Below are 16041 nucleotides of genomic sequence, written 5' to 3'. Positions count from 1 at the left end.
AGGTTTTTTTACCCTCTGACTACGCGTCAGTGCGTGTTTCTCTCATTCTCCTTGAGAACACTTTGGTAGGTCTGAGATCATGAGCTGTCAGGGAGTAGTCTCTCCCTGCAGACAACAGCTGATCCTGGACGGTCCTACTCAGAGAGTCTTATCTGGCCAGTGCAGTGGTCTGCAGGGGCTGGAGTAGCCGTGTACAGACACTCACAGATTCCACACGAGAGACCCAGGACAATGGTAAAACCTGCGCACACACACATGTACACACACACACGCATTATCCAGGGTGCAGGGTCAGGAAGGGTCTCATAGTAGGATTGCATCCAGGGTTCTACCAGGAGGGAGCCTAGACCAAAGCCCCTACGTGCTCCCTCTATGCCCCCTACACCCGCCTGTCTCCCAGCTCCGTCTGCTGCCATCTGCACGCCATTGTTCTGCCTTATGTCAAGATAAACAGCAGAGCATTGTGAGGCATGAGGAACACTAAGGCTTGTAGGCCTGTGACTCAGCAAGCTACTCCCTCAGCACGAGAGACGTGACTGGAGCAGATGGAGTGTTTTTGTGTGTGTGTACATGCGTTCATGGGTGTAATGGCAGTTATTGTAGTTGTAATGGCCTGCATGTTATGTATCCCAAGAAGCCCAGCGGTCACACATAGTATAAGCACAATAAAGTACCTCCCTTGAGTCATATGCCCAATTTCTTACTGACATGCATGAGCCTCTATGTCTGTCGTGTAACAAGATGCATTCTACCCCTCTACTGTGGAGAGGGTCTTTTGAAAAGACGTCCCTCTTCTGCACCACCCCCTTGTCTAACTTCCTCCTTTTCGGGTGAGTGAATATGGAAATTGGTGATGAAGGGAGACAGAGGGAGGCAGGGGAGCAGTGGACACAGATGGGTGGCTCGCATTAACAGCTCCTCTGGTGAATGTGTTTGTTCGACGGGTCAGAGATGAGGACGGGGGGAACTGGGCCCTGTGCCATTTCAGATAAATGTATCATTACGCCACACAGGGCGCGGGCATTAGTCACGCCAGCAGCCTCCGAGTGGCACTAAACCGACGTGTGGTGGGATGGGACAGGGAGGGACAGGGCAGGAGCTGGGACAGGGCTGGAACAGGGATGAGACAGGACGGGGCTTGGACGGGGATGGGACAGGGCTGAGACAGGGCTGGGACAGGGATGAGACAGGGCTGGGACAGGGCTGGGACAGGGCTGAGATGGGGCTGGGACAGGGATGAGACAGGGCTGGGACAGGGATGAGACAGGGCTGAGACAGGGCTGGGACAGGGATGAGACAGGGCTGAGACAGGGCTGAGACAGGGCTGAGACAGGGCTGGGACAGGGCTGAGACAGGGCTGGGACAGGGATGAGACAGGGCTGGGACAGGGATGAGACAGGGCTGGGACAGGGCTGAGACAGGGCTGAGACAGGGCTGGGACAGGGCTGAGATGGGGCTGGGACAGGGATGAGACAGGGCTGGGACAGGGATGAGACAGGGCTGAGACAGGGCTGGGACAGGGATGAGACAGGGCTGAGACAGGGCTGAGACAGGGCTGGGACAGGGCTCAGACGCAGGCCTTCCTCTTCTCCTCTCCCCCACTTCTAGATATGAATAATAGCCATAACCGGGGATAGGGGCCTGCGTCTGAGCCCTGTCCCCGGTTATGGCTATTATTCATATCTAGAAGTGGGGGAGAAGAGAAGAGGAAGGGGAATGGGTCCCGGAGAGATGATTTTATACGAGAGAGTCCCAGCACGGGAATGTCATTCCAAGCCCATGTGTGGTGCCTGTCTGTGGGAGGCCCGCTGTGCACTTGCTACAGCATACAAACACAAACACAAACACACACACACACACGCACACACGCACAAACACACACACTAGCTTAATCTACTGTCAGACGGGCAGCTCTGACTGCAGGAGAGATGGCAGGCCGGAGGAGTGGGATGGAGGGATGAAGGAGTGGAGCGGAGGGGGTAGAAAAGCTGTGGTTTTCTGTCAAAAAGCTACTCCCCCTTATTCCATTTAGATTACAAATTTACAGACCTGCCATGATAGCAGACTACCCCTACACAACAGTAACACGTACACAGAGCTCTGTGTTAGCTACTATAAGTGGAGAGGTTATGTGTTTGGCCATTGAAAGAGCAGGTTGACTTAATTGTCATGAATCTTGCCCTGGAAGCAGACTGAGCGATTTCCGCTAGCTGGGACAGCTGCAAAGTTAGAATCTGTAAAAATTAAAAACTAGCTTTTTAGTCAAAATATAAGGTTAGGCATTAGGGTTAGCATGGGGGTTAAGGTTAGGGCTAGATTTACCATTGCTGTGCCAGTTGGTGACCACTCTGCAAAGCTGCCTCCAGGGCAAGATTCATGACAATAAATTCCAACCTACACTGAAAGACAGAGGATGTGGTTTTCCCTAAAACCCCACCTCCCTGTCTCAGCTTGTGGTGTCTCTGTTGCCATGGTTATCATTAGGGCTGATTTAGGAGGAGTTAGCATCTGCAAGATAACAGCTTCAACATCCCCCTCTCTCTACTCTCTTTAATTTCTCTCTGTATCTCTCCTCTCTCTCTCTCTTCCCTCTCGCTCGCCTCTCTCCTCACTCTCTTGTTCAAATACTTGTCCTTGTATGTATTGTAGATAGATCCAGGCATTTATATGTAAAAAGACACAGCCTTCTAATAGAACAGATAAACAGTTTTGTTAGCACATTCTAAATCAGAACTCGCGGCTGCCTCTATCACACAAAGTTCATGGTAAGCAGCATTAGAGAGTTCAAAAGGTAGTCGCGCTCTAACCAAGCCGAGATGCAAAGATGATATACTTAACTGAATCCATGCTGGAAAGAATACAAAGGGTGACAAGGCAAGGTGCTAAAGATAAAACAAAGAAGAGCATACGTTTCGGCCTTATGCCTTCATCAGTGCTGTACAAAGGTGTGAGAGCACCGTGTCAACTTTATACACATCGGCCGCCTTTCTTTCAAGCCAGAGCGCAAACTCTCATACTGGCCCTCCAGTTACCCCGAGTATAACTTCAGCATCGCTTTCATCCTGACAAACTGCTCTTGAGCAAAACATTCCTGTGATCTCGACACCTGACAGAGAGAGAGATAGAGAGAGAGGGGGGGGGGAAGAGAGAGAGAGAGAGAGAGAGCTCAGACAGAAGATGTTTCTTGTTTTATGACAACGCAAATACCAGACACATCGCTAGTCAATGCCAATGACACACTTGATCAGCTCAGAGCCAGGTGGCTGGTCTAATAGAAGACAATGGGGCCTTTATCATTGAAAAGCCCATTACAGGTAAGACCGGGCGGAGAGGGAGAGAAAAGAGAGGTGTCGGCCATTGTGCACTTATAACTGTGGAAGAACGCATTAACAGCCTCTCTCTGCTCGAGGCAGATAAAGGCTTCTTTCTGCCTGCAGTTGATAATTTCCTGCTGCTCAAAAAAAGGAAGATGACAAATGTGACCAAGTTGACAATCACATAGGTCAGAAAGTCCTGTTGTGTGATTGAGCACAAGAAGAGAGACATGTTCCTGTCTCCCCGCCTCAGGCTCTCGTTCGCTCTTGCTCTTTCTTCACTCAGTGCTCTTTTGCCTCGCCTCTTCCTTCGCAGGTTAGGCAGTCTTTGATTGGGCCTCATTTAGATGAAAAAGTCAAATGAAAAACAGGCGGATTTCCAAACAAAGGAGGGTCTCAATGGGGTTCTGCTTGTAAAAACATTTCCATCTAAATGCAGATTTGGTATATCTATTGCGATTGGGGCCACAGCATTTACATTCATTATTTAACCATGTGGGAATAGAGCCATTTTGTATCGTGGGCCTCCGCTTTAAACAGTCATTTGGATTTTTAACAAGTGTATCTGCAATTGATTTAGTGTCACAAATTGTTGCAGTCGGTGTAGAAAACGAAATACAATCTGGGAAAGGGAAGAGAAACTAAAAACACATTTGTACAAAGCAAGGTTGACAGAAGGAGAACAGTGGTTACAACTTGACTTAATTCACTGCACATTTGTTTGGGTGCTGTGGGAACACGGCCAACACAATGGTAATGTGGATCACCATACAGCTGCTTGGCCAAGTGGAAAGTGGAACAGGGTTTGGCAAACACTGCCATGCCTCATGATTATACAGTTGAAGCATTATCGGTGCTTCTCAGCTTAAACATACATTTGGCTGTTTTACATTTTCCCCAGCTACAGGAGAGGTGGCCCAGAAATTGCAGCGTGATAGTCCTTGGGGACTGTGTGTATATGTGTGTGTGTGTGTGTGTGTGCAGTAAACACACTGATGAGTACCACATTCCCGTGGGAAGTAGAGAAAAGGGAGGAGAAGAGTGTGTGTGTGTCTCCTCAGACCTGCTGACTCACTCCATTGAGCCTGAGAGAACCAGCATACTCCCATCTCTGCCTCTTATGCTGCCAGAGTAGAGACACTTTCGAGAGAAAATGAGTGTGTGTGCGTGCACATGCATATGTGTGATTTACATTACTCCATTTCCCTTCTATAAATAAATCACACTGTCGCTTCTCGCTTCCTCCTTCCTTCTCGCTTCCTCCTTCCTTCTCGCTTCCTCCTTCCTTCTCGCTTCCTCCTTCCTTCCTCGCTTCCTTTCTTTCCTTCCTCCCTTTGCCATCCTCACCATCATGTTCTGAGCAGAGTGCCAACCCCAAACCTCTTTTTACTGCGTTACTCCCCTCTGAGAAAATTGGGCTGCTGCTACCAAGTGAGCAAAGTTCAGAAGTTCCACCATTTTCCCTGACAGACTGAAACACAATACATTCTGTACTCAGAGGACGGTCTCATATGTCACACGGAGAAACTGTACCTACCGGAACATTCTGTCTCAGGAACCGAGAATGCCCCGAATGACACTACTGATATGATCAATTGCCTTCAGTGCCACAGAAATCTCTGGAAATTCCCTATAAACCTCGTAGACTTCGTAACATACCGGTAATCAAATCTGTCTCATAGGTGATATGGTTTAAAGCCCCTTCTGCAGCACACAGCCACACAAAGATGCACAGTATAAAACCTGCAGTTCACAAAGTTCTGTTCCTAGCTCGGGTTTGATATTCCCTAGCCCCATTAAACTCCCCCTTTTTGAAAAGAGGCGACCATGTTTCCCCTCACAGGTCACAGCTCTTTAGGCAGGTGGAGCATCACTTGAGTGTGCTGAGAGAAAACAGCCTTTTTAAGCACGAATCACCTTTCATGCCGTCGGAGGCAGCGCCAGCGACACGGTTTTACAAATAGATCAGCGAGGTGAGGGAGTCAAACACAGCACCGTGGGCGTCTCGGAGTGTTCAGCATGTCACACACAGACAGATGGAGAGGAGCCCTCTGTGTGTTGATGTTAAGCTCTTCGCCAAGTGGCAGTCAGCCTCTTAGGAAGCCACGGGTAAAGCATATAAAGCATGTAGCAACGAGCGCTGACAGCTATTCACACGTCTCGTCTGCTATTTGTGTGCTCTGGCGTGCTCAAAGACACAATAAACCATCAGACAGAAAATGATATATTCCCACAAAACCTTGCGCGTGTGTATGAGTAGCATATGTGTATTCAGTGTGCCATGAATAATGAATGAGAGATGAGATGTTCTCAAGCAGGGGTTGGGGCTGAATGCCAGGCCAAGGGTAACCGGTGGCCTACGAGGGGAGGGTACACACATACGCACACAACTCTTATCCATCTGGCATTGGGCATAATTCAATGTGAATTGAAAATGAGGCAACAGAGGCCAAATTGAATTGCCGTCACAGACTGAATGTAATGAAATTGCTAGCTGATGCCGAGCGAAAACATCAAGCCAGGTTTCAGAAAAGGAAAACGGAAGAAAAATAGATTGTGTCAGAAGAATGAACAGAGGCAAAAATAAAAAGCTTCAGTGGCCGGGAGAGAGAAAAGCACAAAGGCGTGTCTGTGATGATCTCGGGAAGCATCGCTCTTCCAATCAGCTACTTAATTACTGTGGAGAAAAGCCAGGAGAGACACGTTCCACCAACGGCGCGACGCCACAACCCTGCTCCGCCGCACTTTACATGAATCTCATCAGATGAAATAGGAACGGGGAGCGAGTCGACGCTGCAGGTGTAGAGGAAACGAATAGTAATGAAAATAAATCAATACCCTCATTTCCCCGTACTTCCTACCATCAACCACTGCCTTCAGTTCTCTCTCTCTTTCTTTCCTTCCGTCTCTCATTCATAACAGCGTGACACTAGCAGTCTATGTTTCCCCCCTGCTGCCAGGGCAATCGAGAAAGAAATAAGAGGGTTTTAGTATATGCATTTCTCCCCTGGTTCCACTCAAACGATACAGCCTATCTGACAGATCTCAATGCTATTATTAATTAATGCTCCTATAAGAGAGGTCCCACAGTGAGTGTTTTGCTGATTGAACGTTTTTATAATAAGGAGGGCTTTTAAGTCTGGGGGAGAGTGTGTGTGTGCCCGTATTCCCTGCTGGCCTTCCCAGGCACTGGCGGCTGATGTTGTCCATACCTCCACATCTCAACACACTCCCACGTAACTTAATGACTTTGGGCTTGGATTGGTCTCAGGAGGAGCAGGGGAGGGAGGAGGAGTGGAGGGATGGAGGGAGGAGGATTGGAGGGGTGGAGGGAGGAGGAGTGGAGGGGTGGAGGGAGGAGGAGTGGAGGGAGGAGGAGTGGAGGGGTGGAGGGAGGAGGAGTGGAGGGGTGGAGTGTGGAGGGAGGAGGAGTGGAGGGAGGAGGAGTGAAGGGGTGGAGGGAGGAGGAGTGGAGTGGTGGAGGGTGGAGGAGTGGAGGGGTGGAGGGAGGAGGAGTGGAGGGAGGAGGAGTGGAGGGGTGGAGGGAGGAGGAGTGGAGGGGTGGAGGGAGGAGGGAGGGAGGGGTGGAGTGAGGAGGGAGGAGGAGTGGAGGGAGGAGGGGTGGAGGGAGGAGGAGTGAAGGGGTGGAGGGAGGAGGAGTGGAGTGGTGGAGGGATGGAGGGAGGAGGAGTGGAGGGGTGGAGGGGTGGAGGGAGGAGGAGTGGAGGGGTGGAGGGAGGAGGAGTGAAGGGGTGGAGGGAGGAGGAGTGGAGTGGTGGAGGGTGGAGGGGAGGAGGAGTGAAGGGGTGGAGGGAGGAGGAGGGAGTGGTGGAGGGAGGAGGAGTGGAGGGAGGAGGGGTGGAGGGAGGAGGAGTGAAGGGGTGGAGGGAAGAGGAGTGGAGGGAGGAGGAGGTGAAGTGGTGGAGGGAGGAGGAGTGGAGGGAGGAGGGGTGGAGGGAGGAGGAGTGAAGGGGTGGAGGGAAGAGGAGTGGAGGGAGGAGGAGTGAAGGGGTGGAGGGAGGAGGAGTGGAGGGAGGAGGAGTGAAGGGGTGGAGGGAGGAGGAGTGGAGGGAGGAGGAGTGGAGTAGAGAAAAAAAGCCAGTAGCTTCCAATGTTAACCTCATTTATAATAAGGTGAAAGGTATGAACGGATAGAGATACAGTCTATATCTCTATCCTACGGGACTGTAGAGCAGGGGTCTCCAACGTGTAGATTGCAAGTTACAACTAGCTTAGCGCCCAGCTATGTTTAGCTCGCCAATCAATTCTGAATGTACATGCCTTTTTTGACGTGTTCCATCGCAAGCTGTCATAAACGTAAAGCTCCTGACTATACAATCCAATCAAAGCCACATTGTCATTATCCCACCCTTGGTTAACCACTTTTGGCTTAAATAGCCAAATGTAACACAATATCTTCAAAATCATTTCCAGCAATATTGCCCGTCTGTCTTCTTTGTGCCCGCATTTGTTTATCACTTGTATGTAGCTAGTTAGCAATGCTAAGACTTTCCCCCAAAACCTTCTCAATTACATGTTAACTGCAAAGTAGGCTTACCTAGCAGAATTATATCATGATTATTTGTATCAATTGGGAGGTGATGGTTTTGCAAACTCTGTCATGCCATGTTCTGCAGCAGTAGCCCTAACAGCAGAAACATCTCTCGGCCGACCCAGTCTTCTCTTGCTAGATGTGCAATTAAAGGCGAATTACACAAAAAAAAATCTAAATGTGTTAGTTTTTATTCCAGACCCTAAAAATGGTCTTCTGGTGTGATTTAAGTATTGACATGGACTCAGAACATAAATATTAATTGTTTCTCTGTGAATAATTGTAATATCGAGAGTAAAAAACTGAATTCAGGAAAATACTAAATATGATTTTTCGGGCACCCCCTTAGAGTTCTTTATGAACCATTATTTTACCACTGATGTTGACAGAAAACACATATCTTGTACACGAAGGACCAGGGGAAGAGTTGCAGGGTAAAGGAGAAGAGAAGAATGTGCTTATTTGAAGAAGAAAAAAACAATAGTATTTTGCAACATAGTTCATTTTCTAAAAGTAGCTCTTGTGCTAGAAAAGGTTGGAGACCCCTGCTGGGACCAATAATCAAGGACCAATAATCAATCAGATAGGATAGAGATCATCCTCTTGTGTTATACTTTACAATTGCAGGACTGATTGAACAAGAGCAACATCTCCCAATAGATACACAGGAATCGATCCCCACCTTTCTCCATGCCAAAGAACATATAATGTGATAGTATTGTATATCAGTGATCCCCTTCCAGCCCAGTACAGACCCAGTACACACCCAGTACACACCCAGTACACACCTGACCCAGCTGAACCAGGTCTTGACACGTGGATAAAAAAGCAGCTGTATCATGCCGTAGTAGACCTAGTATCCATTTCCAGTGTTTTTGTCTGACACTGTAGACCTGATTGTGTATCTCTCCTCCTCCTCCTCCTCTTCCTCCTCGTCCTCTCCCCTCCCCAGGCCTGGTGTGGTCAGACCCGGTGGTGAACATGAGGAAGGTGACCCACCAGAGGGTGAGGGAGCAGCTGGCCAACACCGTCCTGCTGCCCTGTGTCTTCACCCTGCGCCCCACCCCTACCCACGAGCCCCCCCGCATCAAGTGGACCAAGGTGTGGGGCCAGAGGGGCGACGATGGTCGGCAGAGGGAACAGTCCATCCTGGTCGCCAAGTACAACGTGGTCAAGGTAAAGATTGACTGAGTGAGAAGAATACAAAATGTTGGTTTTATGTGTATGGAGAGTGTGTTGGCCGTCTATCCAGTACTGTGCAGTACTATATGTACTGCACAATCATTTCTTCTTTCTATGAAAATAAGATTAAATCAATTTCCTCTCACTGTTTTTCTGCTGCCAACTATAATAATTGGACCAGCAAACATTTAGTGGAATGTCCTTTTTCTTTTTCATTGCCATCTTTGTTGTGTTTCATACTGTATGCTTCATTTTGATCTAACTGTGTGTTCATAACTGTAATGTCTTTTCGTGGTTTAGGTTAAGAAGGCATTCCAGGGGCGTGTCACCCTGCCCGGTTACCAGGACAACCGTTACAACGCCAGCCTGGCGCTCAGCGGTCTGCGCTCCAGTGACTCGGGCATGTACCGCTGTGAGGTGGTGGTGGGCATCAACGACGAACAGGACACCGTGCCCCTGGAGGTTACAGGTAATACTGACCCCTGCTACACTCATTACACCTGAGTCGTGTTCAATAGGCTCCAAACAGGAAGTAAACGTAACAAAACAGGGAGGGACAAGCTGGTCCAATAAGAAATGCCCATTTACATTGTCCATTGCAAAACGCTTGAAAGTGTTTTGTCCCTAATGAGCACGACCCTGACTGTAGCTCTAACTGGCATTGCTAATGGAATTATTATATAATTATATAATGTTTACTGTGTGGGAATGTCTGGTCTGGGGAACGTGACAACCTGTGCCAACTGGACCGAGTAATAGATTGTTGACCCTGTCGCTTAGGTCTGTTTCATGCCATGAAAGCAAATAGACCTAATGAGAAAATTAAGTGTTGTTATCTGATGTTATGTTGAGGTCTCTGGGCTGTAGTTTATGTTGAACCCACCCACTTCTGTGAGGTCCTTTGGATATTATATGCCATATCAGCTAATAGTATCATAGTAATTACCAAATGAACATTTTTCAGATTTTTCCAGGTCACTTGCTGTTTTTAATAAATGCCTATTAAAGTAATGACTTAAGGGAAGTGGCACTCTGCTCAATGCATTGGCTTTGCAGTGCTGCTCTGTACTCACCTAGATCTACACAATGCTGCCAGCAGTCAGCTGATCTTCAGCTCCACATTACACCCAGTAGCCTCATTCACTCACCCACATACTGTACACTAGCTCCATGGGCTCCCAGTGCGAATAGCACAGATATAGCACTACGCTATTATTACACGATATAACCACTGTGTGTGTGTTCCTGTGTGTGTGGGAATGTTTACATGCGTGTGTGTGTGTGTGTGTGTGTGTGTGTGTGACAGTGGCTCTCAATGATTATGACATCAAGCAGTGTGTTTTTTCCCCATCGACTACTCCTCTCTCTCTCTATTCTCTCCATGATAGCACTTCATTGCTCCTGTAGATACCCCTGGCTCGGTGCTCAGGAAACCCTGTCCCCACTCCCAGCCAATCGATTAGCACGCCATAAAACCCCCTTCAGAAAGAGAAACCCATTACCGGTTGGTCCGTCTAAGGGCACACCAAACATTCTCCCGGGCTTAGCGTTAATTACAAGTCACGCTACATTGCAGAGCCCCCAATACTAACTCCTGCAAGTGTTTAATATACACAGAGTATACAAAACATTAAGGACACCTTCTCTTTCCATGACATAGAGTGACCAGGTGAATCCAGGTGAAAGCTGTGATCCCTTATTGATGACTCTTGTTAAATCCACTTCAATCACTGTAGATGAAAGGGAGGAGACAGGTTAAAGAAGGATTTTTAAACCTTGAGGCAACTGAGCCGTGTGTATCTGTGCCATACAGAAGGTGAATGGACAAGACAAAAGATTTAAGTGAACGGGGTATGGTAGTAGGTGCCAGGCACACGGGTTTGTGTCAAGAACTGCAACGCTGCTGGGTTTTTCACGCTCAACAGTTTCCCGTGTGTATCAAGAATGGGCCATCACCAAAAGGACATCAAGCCAACTTGACACCACTGTGGGAAGCGTTGGAGTCAACATCCCTGTGGAACGCTTTCAATTCATTGTAGAGTCCATGCCCGACGAATTGAGGCTGTTCTGAGGGCAAAGGGGGGAGGGGGGAAAGGGTGCAACTCAATGCTAGTGTCACGCTGGTGTAAAGGATTTTGGAGACAGGCGCAGGAATACACAATAGTTTAAAAAAATAAAAACACATATACAAAAACACTGGGCTGTACCCAAACAAAAGAGCGAGGGTAAACCTCGGTGAAAGACACGGGACGACACCCGTAATACACAATATATAAAGCACGCAGCATAACAGCTGCACCAATGCATAGGTACTCACACCACCAACGGACGTGGGAACAATAATCGACAGGACAATGGTGAACGAAGGGCACACTTATACAATTACTAATCAATGGGAATAGGGGCCAGGTGTGCGTAATGAATGTTCCGGGGGGATCCGTGACGATTAGGAAGGTGTCCTTAATGTTTTGTACACTCAGTGTATTAATTAGCAAGGTATTGATACTGCCCGGCCATATCAATATCATATTAATTCTGGACAGCCGGGATTGTCTTGTTTGTGTGTGTTCTAAACCCTGGTTAGGTTCTCTCTCTGTCCATTCGGCCCATATTGCATGGTCAATTGTCTGTCTCTCCAATTAGAGCCCAGACATTGATCCTCGCTGTCAGCCACAGTCATGAGATACAGTATGTCAGGTCGGCTTAAGTGGTGATCCACAAATAGACATATCTACACACAGGTGATAATCTCTGCATTGTAGGTCTATTAGCCTGGTGGGTAGGAGCGTTGGGCCAGTAGCCCCCCGCACCTCTATGATTCAGAGGGGTTGAGTTAAATGCAGAAGACACATTTCAGTTGAATGCATTCAGTTGTACAACTGACTAGGCATCCCCCTTTCAGATTTTCCACACAGGCAGGACTGTATTAGTGTTGTATACTGTGTTGCAACAAGGGCATCACTCAACTATCTACAGCTTTCTCAGTATCTGTGCTCTCCTGTTATCTTCAGAGACTGGAGCAGAATGGTGTGCTCAGAGCATGTGCAGACCAGCTGGCTGGAGTGTTTATGGAGGAGGTGAGAGCCCTAGTGGTGTAGTGCCAGGAAAATAACCTTACCCAATGTCAACAAAATGGATGGAGCTGATGGTGGACTTCAGGAAACAGCAGAGAGAGCACGCCCCATCCACATCGACAGGGCAGCAGTGGAGGGGGTGAAAAGCTTCAAGTGCCTCGACGTGCACATCACTGACAACCTGAAATGGTCCATCCACACAGACAGGGTGGTGAAGAAGGCACAACAGCAACATCGCCTCTTCAACCTCAGGAGGATAAAACATGTTGGCTTGGCCCCTAAGACTCTCGCAAACTTCTACAGACGCACCATTGAGAGCATCCTGTCGGCTGTATCAATACCTGGTAGGGCAATTGCACCGTCCGCAACTGCAGGGCTCTCCAGAGGGTGGCGTGTCAGCCCAACACATCATCGGGGGCACATTGCCTGCCCTCCAGGCCAAGAAGATCATCAAGGACCTCAGCGACCCGAGCCATGGCCTGTTCACCCAGCTACCATCTGGAGGGAGAAGACAGTACAGGTGCGTCAAAGATGTAAAACAGCTTCTAACTCTAGGCCATCAGATTGTTAAATAGTCACCCTCTGATTGGCACACATACACAATCCATGTCTCAATTGTCTTGCGTTAAAAATCCTTCTTCACCCTGTCTCCTCCCCTTCATCTACACTGACTGAAGTGACATCAATAAGGGATCATAGCTTTCACCTGGATTCACCTTGTCAGTCTATGTTCTCAATGTTGTGTATACTCAACATATTTGAGTCAACTGGAGGTGTACCTGTGGATGTATTTCAAGGCCTACCTTCAAACTCAGTGCCCTTTTGCTTGACATCATGGGAAAATCAAAAGAAATCAGCCCCCTAAAAAACTTGTAGACCTCCACAAGTCTGGTTTATCCTTGGGAGCAATTTCCAAATGCCTGAAGGTACCACGTTCATCTGTACAAACAATAGTACGCAAGTATAAACACCATGGGACCACGCAGCTGTCATACCGCTCAGGAAGGAGACGCGTTCTGTCTCCTAGAGATGAGCGTACTTTAGTGCAAAAAACAACAGCAAAGAACCTTGTGAAGATGCTGGATGAAACAGGTACAAAAGTATCTATATCCAGAGTAAAACAAATCCTATATCGACATAACCTGAAAGGCTGCTCAGCAAGGAAAAGCCACTGCTCCAAAACCACCATAAAAGCCAGACTACGGTTTGCAACTGCACATGGAGACAAAGATCGCACTTTTTGGAGAAATGTCCTCTGGTCTGATGAAACAAAAATAGAACTGTTTGGCCATAATAACCATCGCTGTGTTTGGAGGAAAAGGGGGAGGCTTGCAAGTCGAAGAACACCATCCCAACCGTGAAGCACGGGGGTGGCAGCATCATGTTGTGGGGATGCTTTGCTGCAGGAGGTACTGGTGCACTTCACAGAATAGATGGCATCATGAGGATGGAAAATTATGTGGATATATTGAAGCAACATCTCAGATGTCAGTCAGGAAGTTAAAGCTTGGTCACAAATGGGTCTTCCAAATGGACAAACGGCATACTTTCGAAGTTGTGGCAAAATGGCTTAAGGACAACAAAGTCAAGGTATCGGAGTGGCCATCACAAAGCCCGGTCCTCCATCCTATAGAAATGTTGAAAAAGCGTGTGCAAGCAAGAAGGCCTGCAAACCTGACTCAATCACAACAGCTCTGTCAGGAGGAATGGGCCAAAATTCACCCAACTTATTGTGGGAAGCTTGTGGAAGGCTAACCGAAACATTTCATCCAAGTTAAACAATTTAAAGGCAATGCTACCAAATACTAATTGAGTGTATGTAAACTTCTGGCCCACTGGGAATGTGATGAAAGAAATAAAAGCTGAACTAAATAATTCTCTCTACTATTATTCTGACATGACACATTCTTAAAATAAAGTGGTGATCTTAACTGACCTAAGACAGAGAATGTTTACTTGGATTAAATGTCAGGAATTGTGAGTTTAACTGAGTTTAAATGTATTTGGCTAAGGTGTATGTAAACTTCCAACTTCAACTGTATGTGTATATACATTCCGGACTCTGGCATTGCTCATTCTGCTATTTTTTTATTTACGTGTATTGTTTTTTATTGTTAGGTTTTACTGCACTGTTGGAGCTAGAAACATTTTGCTGAAACCTGCGATAACATTTGCAAAACATGCGTACGCAACAGTGGCGGTCAGTGCCGCTTAAGAGGAGGGAGGATGATAGTGTAGTTTTATCTAAAATGTATAACTTTTTAAATGTTTGGATTGATGGTCCTCACCTTCCTCCTCTGAGGAGCCTCCACTGGTACGTGACCAACAACATTTGATTTGCATGTCTTATGGCTTGGTGGAAATAGAGAGTGTGTGGTAGTTGTGGTGCTCATCAGAAACCTATTTGTCTCCCAAACGTCAGAACGGAAGCAGATAGCATCTCTGTGTTTGGCCTGGCTCCTAGCCTCAGAGGGAAGGAGCCCTAAACAGAGACCCTGGGAGAAGAGAAATGAAAAGCCAGGGAGTGTACAGTACAGCATTATATGGAAACAGGATGGAGGGCTGTAGCTGTGTGGGTGTGTGTGAGTGTGTGCTTTAACGCGTATAAGTGTGGGTGTGTCTGTCATACCACAGGGATACCGGCTCATTTCTGAGGCTAGCCTGCAGCATGATTGCTCAAATTGGCCCCGCGCCCCGAGGAGTTTCTGTCATTATGCTGCACAAAGCATCAGAAGATAAAGGAACCCATGTTTGGAGCTGTATCCCAGCCTCCCTGTCTACAGGCTTTCATGTAGTGGGCTCCGCTGGGGTTTGATGTGTGAATTTCAGGCCGAGGTGGCCCCACATGCGGGGGAGGTTAGTGATGCTAGCTTGGTGGGGAAATATGAGATGGACACTTCAAAAGCAATTCCCTTCCCATTTCTCGGCACAGTGGAGAGGAATCCTGGCCATTCGCAGGTCAGGGAATGAGCGCATGGGACTCATCTCTCATTCCTTTGTTTCCTCTTCCTCACTTCTCATTCTCTATCTATCTCTCTTTTACTATCGCTCTCAAATCACTGTTTCTTTTTTGGATATGATAAGAAGATATGGTATTGCTGTGGACGGAAAGCTAAAGCAGTAAAGCAAACATGGTTGCTGTTTGTCATCCACTGTATCCAAGGACAAGATCTCTCCCCTAAAGATAAGCCAGTCTGATGCAAATGAACTTTGAGCTGTTTTTCAACTTCCTGTGCAGATACAGATATTTTGAAGTACATGGTAATGCAGGTTTCGAGCCGTGTGTCTGTGCGAGTACAAGCGTGTGTCCATGTCTCCATATTATCTGGGCTTTGCCCTACGTGTTTTCACCTCTGCATCATCTCCTCAGGTGTGTTGTTCCACTACCGTGCCCCCCACGACCGCTACGCCCTGTCCTTCCCCGACGCCCAGCGGGTGTGTCTGGAGAACTCGGCTATCATCGCCACGCCTGCTCAGCTCCAGGCCACCTTTGCCGACGGGTATGACAACTGTGATGCCGGCTGGCTCTCTGACCAGAGCGTGAGGTAAGGGCAAAAACGACCGGGCATGAAGCTTGACACAGCAAAACACACCACAGCATGGCCACTATCCTTATAGACAGGCACGTGCACAGATAGGGCTCTACCTGTGCAGAGCACATGCCTTTTTTGTCCTAACAGTCTCCAAAGTGCTCAATTGGGTGGTGGTATAATTTCCCGCCCCAAAAATGATTTGTCAAAGTTCGGAACAGAGATTGTGTGCGCCCGGTATCCAAACATGGATTGAGAGATGTGGTCACTGGTTGAGTGTGTGTAGCTAGCTACCTAGTGTAATGAAACAGACAGGGAGCAGGTCTCGAACCCTCAACCTTCTAGCCCGAAGTCCAGTGCACTATCAAACGTGCCCCAACAGCATGCTC

The 16041-nt window shown here is 47.9% G+C and overlaps 1 protein-coding gene across 1 annotated transcript in view; it reads left to right on the top strand.

Moving 5' to 3' along the window:
* The window catches only part of LOC112251551 (neurocan core protein), a 196880-nt gene that overhangs the window by 54979 nt on the left and 125860 nt on the right, over window positions 1–16041 (top strand). Inside the window, exons 3-5 of the mRNA XM_042322067.1 lie at window positions 8819–9042; window positions 9349–9517; window positions 15493–15667. Coding sequence (XP_042178001.1) covers window positions 8819–9042; window positions 9349–9517; window positions 15493–15667 — 568 coding nt within the window. The remainder of the gene's footprint in view (window positions 1–8818; window positions 9043–9348; window positions 9518–15492; window positions 15668–16041) is intronic.

The sequence above is a fragment of the Oncorhynchus tshawytscha genome, linkage group LG05, assembly GCF_018296145.1.
Source record: "Oncorhynchus tshawytscha isolate Ot180627B linkage group LG05, Otsh_v2.0, whole genome shotgun sequence".
NCBI classification, from domain to species: domain Eukaryota; kingdom Metazoa; phylum Chordata; class Actinopteri; order Salmoniformes; family Salmonidae; genus Oncorhynchus; species Oncorhynchus tshawytscha.
The sequence above is the reverse complement of the archived record's forward strand: the minus strand, read 5'-3'. Positions and strand labels throughout refer to the sequence as shown.